The sequence below is a fragment of the Aquila chrysaetos genome, chromosome 23 (genome assembly GCF_900496995.4).
Source record: "Aquila chrysaetos chrysaetos chromosome 23, bAquChr1.4, whole genome shotgun sequence".
Lineage (NCBI taxonomy): Eukaryota > Metazoa > Chordata > Aves > Accipitriformes > Accipitridae > Aquila > Aquila chrysaetos.
In genome coordinates, this window is record NC_044026.1 from 7,003,858 (window position 1) to 7,016,326 (window position 12,469).

The 12,469-nt window shown below is 42.2% G+C and overlaps 1 protein-coding gene across 3 annotated transcripts in view; it reads left to right on the forward strand.

Moving 5' to 3' along the window:
* The window catches only part of TBC1D8 (TBC1 domain family member 8), a 50,188-nt gene extending 38,263 nt beyond the window's left edge, over nt 1–11,925 (forward strand). For all 3 annotated transcript variants that reach the window (XM_029998671.2, XM_029998672.2, XM_029998673.1), the window contains exons 12-20: nt 3,781–4,066; nt 4,575–4,704; nt 4,996–5,094; nt 5,657–5,725; nt 7,078–7,318; nt 8,594–8,659; nt 9,292–9,381; nt 9,545–9,645; nt 10,955–11,925. In XM_029998671.2, coding sequence (XP_029854531.1) covers nt 3,781–4,066; nt 4,575–4,704; nt 4,996–5,094; nt 5,657–5,725; nt 7,078–7,318; nt 8,594–8,659; nt 9,292–9,381; nt 9,545–9,645; nt 10,955–11,413 — 1,541 coding nt within the window. In that variant the 3' untranslated portion in view covers nt 11,414–11,925. The remainder of the gene's footprint in view (nt 1–3,780; nt 4,067–4,574; nt 4,705–4,995; nt 5,095–5,656; nt 5,726–7,077; nt 7,319–8,593; nt 8,660–9,291; nt 9,382–9,544; nt 9,646–10,954) is intronic.
* Nucleotides 11,926–12,469: the final 544 nt, after the last annotated feature.

Sequence of the window (12,469 nt, forward strand, 5' to 3'; positions counted from 1 at the left end):
TGTGAGATGCTGAATTAAGAAATAAGCCAAGTCCCTCTGCAGTGCGTGCCTTGTACTGCATGTGCTATGTCTGCTGTTCTTTGCAATGCAACTATTTTTAAGACTGTTGTGCAAACGTCTGCCTCATGCACAGAAAGAGACGAGCTGAGCAGCTTGACGCAGTAATTGCAGGTATGCATACAAGAAAGAGTATTTGTTCTTTGAAGTCACATCACTTCTTACAGAAATGTTTGATAGCTTTTCCCTCTTTAATGCTAACCTTACTCTTTAGCTACAGTGTCTGCCATTACACCATCGCCGTAGCAAAGGGAGGGATCAGGGTCACTTGTGAGGAGGTGGGGATAGGAGGAAATCCCTGGCAGTGGTGGTTCTGGCAGATAGAAGTGGTGTGGGCACTCTTGTGCTGACTGGGGAGTGGGAGGAGACATCTGAGAAAATTTGCAATCTTTTGCTTGGAGGATGGGATTGTCATACCTCCCTCCTGACACTGTGCTGCTGCACAGTTATTGTCTTGTCACTGAACTGGCAGGTAAGGTAAGTTAAAGCAGTGTTATTCCAAAGTTAGCTGGATGCTTAGGATGTTTTGTGGTGTTTCGAATGCCATTGGTATTTTCAACTGGTGAATTGGGCACTGTAACTGTCCCACTTGTCAGAATTTTGGTTCTTGTCTCCAAATGTGACTTTAAACTGCTATCTTGATGACTTACTTCCATGTTTGTCTCCTTGCTTGATTAAAAAAGAAACACAGCTTTATCTGTCGTGAATTTCTAGATAGCATCAGCCTGCCTTGAGTTACTGATAACTTTGGTGCTTGCTGGGTTATTGCCCCTAAGTAGCATTCTCCACACCCAGACAAACTTGAGTTGTCCCACTTGGCCGGCTGTATCACTGCCCTGAGTTGTACTTAATTTAGGGTTTGTATCTTGCCTGTCACTCACCGTGGCTACAGCCTACATTGTTTGAGTGCTGATAGTCTTGGTTGTCCTGTCTCTCTGTTTTCCTGTCCTCTGTACCCAAAGGAAAGAGTACTGTGACTCTAGAAGAGGCACTGCCATGGCTCACCACGGTGCGAAGAACCAGCGGCTTCAGCTTAGAAGTTCCCCTGCTCACCCTAGTCGAATGGCGGCAGTGTAGTTTTGCAGCACGATTGCTTCACTGAGCAGTTACTGCTGCAGCTTTGATTTACCCTAGACCTTAGCGTGCCCAAATCGGTGTTACTGATCTTCTCCACCCTGCCCCTCCCCTGGTTCCTGTTGCTTGAGTTGGTGTTCTTGGCTTCGCATTTCAGTTGATCTTTTTTTTTGATTTGCAACCAGCTCTTGTCTAAACTTTGTATTGTTTCTTCCTGCATAACGCTTCCAAGACCCAACTTTTCCTCTTTGTCTGCCCTGCCAACATTGTTGCCCAAATTTTGATCTCTCTCTAACTTTGTTGATCTCTGATCTTTGTGCCCGTCACTGCACTTTTCCTCTTCAGTGACAGCCAGTAATCTCTACAGTCAAAACAGCTACTGAATTAATGACCTTGGTTCTAACAGGCCTTCTTAGCTCCATCTTCTCTTGGGCCTTTTCTTTATGACATTCAAAATCTATTATTTATTTATTTATAATTTTTGCTTACAAAACTTAGGCAATTCAGTCCTACTCGACCTTTTTACTTTTATCATGTGACCATCTCCCTCCTTCAGCCTTGCCAGCTATGACCACTCTGTCTTTTCACAGGCCTTTTTATCGTTTCACTGCTTGCAAACAGGAAGACCCTGCAGGCGGGGCTGGTACCCGTTATCTCCTCCTTCAGGTATTCCCTCCATCCTTCTCCCTTCTGCAATGCATAGAGGAAATTATAAGCAGATAGCTGCAAGGTAGAAACAAGTTGTACTTGGGTCAAGAGTGGTGGCAAGGGTCACGCATATCCTATTCTCATGTTACCATGACTTTTCCATCCTTTGCATAAACCAGCAGGCTTTAACCCCACTTTATCTGTTAGACTGTCATCATCTCGATCTTAAAATTCTTGAAACGCCGAAAACCTCATTTCATTTCTCTGATTTGGCCTTTTCAGTCTTTGAGATGTTATTTAGTTTGCATCTTGGGTCATCATTTTTTAAATAGATACCCTGGCATTTTCCTACCTCGTCATGGTTTCATGCTGTAATACATTAGAGATTCAGTTGCTCAGATTTCAGGGTTTCTGGGAGCCTAATGAAAAGATGGGCATAAAAGCCACTTCGAATACACCTGCTTGACTTTCGTCTACGGTGTCAACACTTAATTATAATAAGATCTGTGAAAGGTCTGGGCAGCCTTGCACATTCCTTTTAAACCTCTGATTTTGCCAGTGCTGCCTCTGAGTCTGGAATGATCTTTTTATATGTTTCTATCTGTCTCTGGCTTCCTTCAAACACCCCTAAAACCAGCTCTGTTTTTTGCGTCTATGTTAACGATGCCTATTAAATTGTTTGTATTAAGCTTGTTAAAAAAAACAAACAAAAGCTGCCCTCTGTTGAGTAACCCCAGTCCATTTTCTCCTCTGTTTTCTTTACCCTTCTTATTTATGACCATCTGATGTGAGAGGGCTTTCTCTTGAAAGCAAAGCACCATGCTTGATGTGTTTCTCAAAAGCTCTTTGCATGTCCTTGGGCACTTATTTTTGATTTGTGGTGCTGTAATGTTTGTTCAGCTACCAGCAGAAGCTCTTTGTGGCTTGATGTGAAAAGTTCTAAGACAGAGAAATGTCATAGCTGGTTTGTTGGTTTTTTTTTTTTAATGATTTGGATGCAAAGCCAAAAGATGCTGGCTCCCCGCCACAAATTGTCCAGGTTATATTCTGCTTCTGGAAAACAAGTTTTGAGTGCTAAGGGTATATATGTCTCAGGAATTTCATAGCAATTAAAGTTGTCTCCTAATATTAGCAGAATATGGACTATGAGAAAGAAATGAACTAACTTGAAAGACAAAATAATTGAAAAGCTAACTGCATTTTGTATTCAAGAACATTTTTAACTTCTAGTATCTTCAGTTAAAGCCCCTGATGTGGCAGATCTGGTTTGTAGACATAGGCTACTTCAGCGATATGAAACTATACTGATTCAACAATAGTTGCTGACAAAGCAGGACTGAGCTAGTAGCTGAAACAGAGCCCACATTGCTCCTTTTGGAAAGACTGGTTGGTACAGTTAGGAAAGCTTATACCTGGGCATTGCAGAAGTCTTTTGTTCTTTATATCTATATATATGCATGTAAGTATACATTTATATCTGCGCATACATTTATGTGTACCTATTTTTCTTCCTGCTTAGTGTGTGTAGTCATCTCTGGGTTTCCATCTTATATATTCTCACTTACAATGAAAGCTCTACTGCTTGCTTGCTTGAGTACATACACTGGAGAGGAATGTGTACTGTCTTATTTTCATTGCATAGATCCCAAGTCGAACAGCAAAATGCTTTAAGATTGCTTTCGCTAGCATGTAATTATTATGTGCTCTTTTAGCCAAAACCAACAGCTGCTGCTATTACTGTTTCATTGCACCCTAAAGGCACTTAGGAGAATTAACATAGTCTTTTTGCAGAAAGTTGTACAGCAAGGATTACGGACATGAGGGTTGGGGCCGAGATCACAGTGGGAGGATAATGGGATTTTTCATTGTAGATGTGTGCGTATCTTATCAGTTTAAGTTTTAAGAAAGTCTTGGAGTTGATAGTTGACAACAATCATTAGCTTTAAAGAATATTTTTTCCTGCATCAGTCCTGGCTAATACTGTTTCTTTATGGCTTGCAGGTGCTCAGGTAGACCAGTCGGTGTTTGAAGAGCTTATAAAAGAGCAACTTCCAGAGCTGGCTGAACATATGAAGGATCTGACAACCTTAGCTTCCATCTCTCTTTCGTGGTTCCTTACCCTTTTCCTTAGCATCATGCCGCTGGAAAGTGCTGTGAATGTTGTGGACTGCTTCTTCTATGATGGGATCAAAGCCATTTTCCAGCTGGGCTTGGCCATACTGGAAGCCAACGCTGTGGATCTGTGTAACAGCAAGGACGATGGGCAGGCCCTGATGATCCTGAGCAGGTATGGCCATGCAGGAGTGCTCCTTCCATCGCGGACCGTTCTGCCGTAAAACAAAGGCATTTGGGTGCCGTTGCGATATCGACGGTGCTCTGTAGGCACCAGCGGGACCCTCCGTGCAGCCTTGCTGCTGCTTTTGCAGTGTCTGCCTTAAACAATGGGCTTTGTACATCGGACGAGTAGATGTCCTGTGAAATTTCCTGGCAGCGCCGAGACATGCATCGACTGCGTCAGTGTGCAATATTTACTGCTGCTCTTCATGCCTTCCCTAGAGTGACGGGTTTCCTGCTCCAGACTTCAAGGAGACAGAAGTTTTCTTCCTTGGGCAGCATTTAGTTATTTGGCTGGCTTGCTGTTCCTCGGATGAGTAATCATGAAGGCACTTTTTAAAAGCCCAGCAGCCCGAAAACCAACTTATTTCTAAGTCTGAGCCATAAGACTGGTTTGCTTATTTATACTGAGAAGAGCGCAGTGCAGAGTAATCGGTGTTGCTTATATTTCTTCCCTTCAGGTTTTTAGAACATGTCAAAAATGAGGAAAGCCCTCTGCCACCTATTGGTAATCACCATGCGTTCTTCAGCGATGACCTGGAAGCCTCTCCGGTGACTGAAATAGCTAACCTGATTCATGACTCCTATGAGGTAAAATACTGCTCCCTGTCTACTGGTCAGTTAAGTTAGAATTTTAAAAAAGAAAAAGGTTAAATTCAACTAGTATGTTTTGAAAGTTAATACACATCTTTACAGATTCTGTGACTAAGTGCTTAAATGCACAAGGCTGGGTGCAGTATAAATACCTACACTGACAGGTCAATTAGAGACTGGGTATGCTTTTTCTTCAAGGACTCACAATACTTTAAAAGTTGTATTTCCAGTAAATGAGAAATATAAATATCCTAAAATACTACAAAAATAACTGTTCCTCCCTTGTAGAAATTTGGAGACCACTCTGTGGCACAGATAGAGCACATGCGCTACAAACACCGAATCCGTGTCCTGCAGAGCCACGAAGACACAACCAAGCAAAATGTGGTGAGTAGGGTATTGTTTTCACTGAGGTAGCTTAACATCTTCTCTCTGGAGGCAGGTGGCTTTTGTTTTTTAAAACGAACCACCAGATCTTGAAAAAAAGGAAGAATCGTTACTGACTCTGGAAAAAGCTCTTTCCTGGGATGCTGATGGCTTTGGTGTTTCTTTTGTGGCCACGTGCATTATTTTCTAGGGTGGCTTTATTCTTAAGAACAACTGCAGGACCATCCAGCCCAGTGCCTTGTCTCTGACCGTGGCCCTAGGCAGATGCCCAGGGAAGAGTGTAAGAAGAGAGCGAGCGCGATGCAATGCTTCCCCATCCTCCTGTGACCTGTAGCTTAGGGACTTCCCGTCTTTGTTTCTAATAGCCCTTGAGGGATTTCTCTTTTCACAGACCTGTCCAACCAGTGAACCTAAAGAATGGGGAAAAATTGCAAAGATTTTTCAATACTGCGGTTTTCAGCTGTACCACATAAATACAGTCCCTGCGGGGCTCGTGGTCCTGCCCATGTCAGTGGTGATGGGAGAAAAGATTGTCACTAACAGGATTTTCTTTCTTTTTAAGCTCCGAGTTGTCATCCCAGATGTTTCGATTCTTCCTGAAGATTTAGAGGAATTGTATGACTTGTTCAAGGTTAGTCTCCCTGAAAAGAAAGGGATGCACCTATCTGAGGCTTCTGGGCGTAACTTCCAGCCGTCGCTTTGCAGAGCTGCCTTGGACCTTGTGTCCTCTCCCTGGGCGGTACTATTCAGATGGGACCTTGTCATTTTGTCCTTTCTGTGGTTGCCCAGTTGTTAAAGAGGAATAGTAATGTACTGATCCTTCAAAGGAGAATTGCTTCAGAGTTTCCTTTCTAACTTGCTGCTTGGAAATGGTCCGTGAGAAATTAGGTTCTGGTAGCTTTCACGTGCAGAATAAATTAAATAATAGGTAGCTCTGCTCACCGGGAGCTCTGCAGTACTTTTAAGTCCTGCTCTCTTAATGCTCTTTAAAGGCAGACTGTTTTCCATGGTGGAAAAACATCCCCACAAACTTGTGTCCTTGCTATTTGTTCCCACTTTTCTAATAGTTTTATTTATTTTTTTTTTTTAAGAACTAAAAGCAGTTTCTACTTCAGTTCCTTTCTGTCAAGCTAATGTTCGAAAGTACTGTTATAAAAGTTCCTTGGAGACAGGGACATCTAAGCTTATACAACTACACTTGATTTAGAGGTCCAAGCATGTAATTATCACCGTTAATGGACTTAATTTTGTGTTCGGACTTAATTGTTCGTAGAATACATAGGATACTGAGAATATGACTGTGGTGTGTTCTAAGTGTTATGTAGCTTTGTGGCTAAGCCCAGCTGTATCCTCCCTCCATTAGTGGTTGTAAGACGATGCTGCTGGGGCTTGCTCTTCAGTGCTTCCCTCCTCCTCCTTGCTGCTGTTTTTGAGCTTTGACTGGCTTGCACTCTTCCCTTCCTCATTTCGTTCCTTGGTGGTGGTTCCTTTTTCATTAGCTCTCTTGCTCCCCCGGGACAGCTTGTTTTGTTAGGACTCTTTGTTTTGCATCAGCCTGTCCCTAAGGGAAGACTTAACAGGGACAGTATCCAAATGGAGAGGTCTGAGAGAGAATAAATGAGCAGGTGAAGCCTGTGTAACGCTTACCCTGGATTTTCTCCAACGCTCTGTACCTTTGGCTGGTTAGAGACATCCTGGGACTTTGAGTAGCCTGCAGTGAATTTCTTCCAAAAACCTGCCCAGTCTCCCTTCAAATTTATTAATTATCCATTGGAAATCATGAGAGTGCTTGGCTGCTCTAATTAAAGATTCATACTTTGCTTTTTCTCACAGGAATGGTCTTGGTATCATTGTAGCACCTTGCGCAAAGAGAATTTTGAGCGTTTCCAGCATACCTTGACGTGAATGCCTTTTTCTGCTGGTCGCGCTCTCTCTGATACTGCACTCCGCAATCCCCCCTCTCCCGCCTCTGATTTCTCCTAGAGGGAACATTTAATAAGGTGTTACTGGGAAATGACGAGTCCGGTCGTCGAGCGACACGACCCCAGCAGACCGTACGCCGAGCAGTACCGCATCGATGCCCAGCAGTTCGCCAACCTGTACAGGCTGGTCTCGCCCTGGACCTGCGGGGAGCACACCGACGTCCTCGCCCAAAGGACGTTCCGGCTCCTGGATGAGAACATGGACCGGCTGATTGAATTCAAGGGGCTCGCCAGCTGCTTAGGTACCGGCTCTCCTTCGGGGTGGAAGGTGGGCAGAGGGGGGAGATGGTACACGGGTGAGACAGGGATGTTAAAATGCCATACAACTGGCAGGGGAGGATGCGGGCAGATGGTTTTCTTGGGCTGGTAATTAGCCTAACCAGTGACCTTTACTAATTTTTTGTGTTCCAATCACCTGAAGTTGATTAGATTTAAAAGACAACCTAAGGACATGATTGAATATTGTATTAAAATATTTGATTTCTCGGACAGCAGTAATTTTGTTGAAAATATTTTATGAATTAAAATTATGCTTGGGTCTGCATGGAATGCTAGAAAATCCTCTCTACTGGATTGTTGCTCTGAGTATACCTTTGAAATCTCAGTATACCTCTTTGTAACTGCTTCTTGAAGACTTAATCTTACACAACTGACTGCTGCTTGCCTTGTGTGTTGACGGTAAGCAGAACAAAAAAATGTGGCCAGCAGGGACTGAGAGCTACGCAAGAGTTGGTTTTGAGGCCACCAGCTGTTCTAATGAGATGAGGCTGCCTGTCCCAAAATCTGGCTGAAGAAGGAAGTGCCACATCTCAACTGTTGCCTGACGCCACGTGAAAAAAAATGAATCAATATTCAGAGCTTCAGTAAAACTCAGTAAATCCATATTCTCACCACTTAACCTTTTTAGAATTTTTTATGTGAACCAAGGCACCCAGTATTATATTGTTGTTGGATTTTGATTCTTAGAGGGATACAACTTAAAAAAAAAAAAAAGTTCTTCACAGTATTTCAGTGCATTTGAAAGTTTAACATCTCGTTTCTACTGGTCATTGAAAATATGAATTGTATTACATGTGAAGTAGTTATCTCCTTGGGGCTTATTCTATAGAGCAGCAGTAAGGGCTGAAGGGGAGAAATACTAAGAATATGATGGCCCCAAAGGGGGCCACTTGTCTCTCTCTCCCCTCTCCCATTCCTGCTAATCTGTGCCAGCAAACAGCCTTTGCCAGATTCCCTGCCATCCGCTTTGATATTTTAAACGATGCTGAAGCTCTGTAGGGTTAGGTACTCCCACTCTATTTTACAAGAACAAAGACCAAACCAGATGGCTCTCAACTGCTGTTCCTCATTGACAGGCACAACTTAAAATATTTTGATGTGATATACTGGCCATATGTTTTCATGTATTGTCCATGCAAACAATTATCTTTTGTGCACAGAGAGGCACCTGATTTATTTTAAACTGTGGAAGTAAATGCTCTGGTCCATTTCCTTCTTTTTCTTTTTTTTCCTTGCAGATGTTATGTATAATGGAGAAATGAATGAAAAGATAAAGCTACTATATAAGCTGCATATCCCACCGGGTAAGAAATCTGAAAGGGAATGAATACCTCAGTTTCCCCCCAAAATCTCTTGCTTAAAGCTTTTGGGAAAAGGCTGCTTAATGAAGAACCCTACACCTACCGTGCTTCCTTCAGCTGGGAGCATATAGGATGTGCATTTGTAATTATGCTCACTGCATTTAAAAAACTACTCCAGTAATTTTGAAACCTTCTTGGATGAAATTTATAGATATACAATGTCAAGGCTCACATCTGCTGCATTCAGAGATCTTTTGCAGTCAATTATATGGTTACTCCTAGACAAAATATGAACTGAAGTAGCATTTTTGGATGACTGATATTCCATGTACAGTAGAAATCTCCTTATCACATCTTGATCCAGTTCTCATTAGATGACAAAATTCTGTGGTACTTTCTCTGTGCAAAGTTTTTAATTAAATGTGCCATTCTTGGCAAACTTCCGACTCTCTCACTGCAGCACCAGTCTTACTTACATTAACATAATTTTACAGTATGATTTAATGAAGTACTGTTTAAAAACATCTTTGCCTAATTATTTTGCTTTCTTCAAATATGTAAATTTTAAAAACTTAAATAACCATTATGCAGCATTCAAAGGATTAATCATTACATTTGTCACTTTTTTTTTATAGCTCTCACAGAAAATGAACGAGACAGCCAGTCGCCATTAAAGAATCCTTTGCTGTCAACTTCAAGACCACTAGTCATTGGAAAATCAAATGGTATGTCCAAAATGGTTCTCTAATGCGTATGCATATGAGATAACCAACTTTCCATTTGTTAACCCTGCTCTATTATCTCTGCTCTCTGCAGTTTATTTTGAAATGTCAGTTTACTCCAGTGACTTGAAAACTAATTCTCCTTTTTGCATCTGCTCCAAAAAAGGTGATGCAGTAGATTACCAAAAGCAGTTGAAGCAGATGCTGAAGGATCTAGCCAAAGAAAAGGATACTAAAACTGAAAAAGAATTGCCAAAAATGAGCCAGGTATGTACGTTAGAGGCTGTAGTCTGTTTTTAAAAAAGTGGAGAGTACTTGAAAATGAAATGACTGAATACAACAGTTTAGCTCTTTCTGGAAAAGCGTAACTTCAGGCTGAGCTTAAATTCAGTCCTTTAGGTATCAAGGACTGGGCTGCTGTGATCCAGGGAGCAGGTGTTTAAAAACTACCAGCTACCTTTCTAGCAGCTCCTTCTCCTCAGACTGGCTGGTGAATAGAAAGAATTTCAGAATCGCCCTGACCTGCAGCATAACAGGCTGGAAAACAGGCTGATGGAGGCTGGAAAAAGCATAAGACAATTCCCGAGAATCCATATTGCTGTTCTGTCTTCCCTGACCTCCTCTCCACCAAACCGGTAACTTCTTTCTTAGTCTGTCACCAACTGGGACTTGCCCCGTCTTAGCCAAACGCTGACTAGAACTGCATGAAGTAAGACAGCTGAAGGCTCTCATCATCTTAGCATCCCCTCCCTAATGCCAGTAGAGCCTTGTGTATGTTGTTGGCATAAGGAAATCTACCTGAGGGAAAAGGGTCCCATATTCGTAAACCAGATGTATGGACATGCAAAGAAAGTGGGACTATGCCCAGAATCCCTTCTGTGCTGGTGTTGCCAAGTGAAGTTTCAAATGGGTGGCAAATACCTGACCTGTCAGCTCATCACAGCCACATAACCTCTCACAAAGGCATCACTTGACTGAACTGCACTCCTTTCCACCCTGAATTAGTCATCCTATGACTGCATGAAACTCGAGGGCTCACAGATTTCAGAATAGGATATGGAAACATCCTCTCTAGCCTGATCATCATCTATGATGGGTGAGCAAGCGAAGGAAGGAGAGAAAGCGGTTGGGCAGGGAAAATGCCTGAATTTTATTAGTAGGAGAGCTGGGAAAAACAGCAGAAGGGAAGTGGCTTGCAGGCCTGTGGATCACTACTTTGGTTTTAACTCATTCTGTGTAACAGCCATGAGTTTCCCACCAGTAACGGATCATATCCCTTGCCTGGTATCTCATTTCCCCTTTGGTCATCTGGGAGGTCCTGATCTCCTTTATCAAGGCAGCAAAATACTTTTCTGCTCTGCTCCCTTTTTGATTTGCAGCACCAAGGTTTCCTACCATCAGTGGGGGTTGAAATCCCTTTACTGGCATTTTTTTAAAAGCAGGCAGAAGTTATAAATGAGCACATGAATGTACACAGCATTCTGCCTTCCTTTGCAGTACTGTGCCCTTGCCCAACTCCTAGTTACCCATAGCGTGGCTGTTCAGTAGTTTGATTTTGGTTTTTCCTCCTTTACAGAGGGAGTTCATTCAGTTCTGCAAAACCTTGTATAGCATGTTTCATGAAGATCCAGAGGAGAATGATTTGTATCAAGCCATTGCCACTGTGACCACACTGTTACTTCAGATTGGAGAAGTAGGACAAAGAAGCATCAGCCTGGGGAGCGGATCAGACGAGTTCACTGAGGACTTGCAGCCCGAGGCCTCTGCTTCAGACCAGGATGCTGTTTTTACTGACACTGTGAAGACCCCTCACAAAGACTCTCGACCTTCACCTGTGACTGAAGGGGACTGGACTGTCTCTTTTGAACATATTTTAGCATCCCTCTTGACTGAACAGTCGTTAGTTAACTTCTTTGAAAAACCCTTAGAACTGAAGCCAAAACTTGAGAATGCAAAGCTAAATCAGTACAGTCTCAAAACAAATGGAATGAGCTGCCAGTCACGGGGTGAACAGACAAAACTAAACGCACAGTAGTAGCAAACCTGTCAAAAATGAAATGCACTGAAATGATGCCAAAGCACATACTGTAAAAGGCTTTCAGTTCGCAGTGGACTTTTGATAAACAATTTGTTGGTCTGTGGTTTTCACTTTAAGAGCTTTAAAAGCTAAAGTGTGTGTAGGTTTGTTTTGTGCCATTGATTTATTAATTATGTTCTTGTTTTGAATGTAAAAGGAAACATCTGTCTACAGTGTGAAGACACTGAAGCCCTCTTCCGCATTGGGAAAGCAGAGGCTGGCTCCAGTTGTCCTTTTTTTTTTTTAAACAGGGGAAAACACTTCTCAGCTACTGTCCGCGGTTTGTTTGGGTTGCCTTTTTTTGCACTAATACTGAAAACTGTTTCAATGCTGGTAATTGAAACTATTTTAATATATTTGATTGTATTCCAATTTGTATGTCTTGCTGAAATGTTAAGTGTACATGGACTGTGCTTCTGATGTTGGTCTGTGAAAACATGCACTTTTCAATAAACCCTTTTTGTACTAGACTCGGATTGACAGTATTTATTGATTTATGGAAAGTAAGTGCCTTTAGTCCCTACTTCATTAAACAAATTCCCTGAGCTAGCACGCTTGCAATTAATTCACTGGTCAGAACCCCATGTTTCAGTGTAGCACACAGACCTGCTTGAGAGAAGCCTACTGATTCTGCCAAGGAGACCAGTGAGGGACCAAATACAGGGAGTTACTTTATCCACAAGAGATTACATATATGAAGTATTGATCTAACAGTTTTGGGGTTCTTTTTGTTTTGTTTTTAACAAACTTGACCTTAACTTAAAATACCTGTGTAGTGGCTCTGTATTCCCATAGGAACAAAACAAAACCACTAGGACTTTGCCACCCACATAGGAACATTTGCATCTCCTCCTTATTGCATTCATATGTAACAGCAGTCTACACTATCTTTAAGAAAATTACATCATTATGTACAAGCCCAAAGAAAGCAAGATACTTTAAGATCCTGTCACCTGTTCAACTCAATGCTTCATGGATGAGAGCTTGAAGAGACTGGACAATAAAAAAAACAAC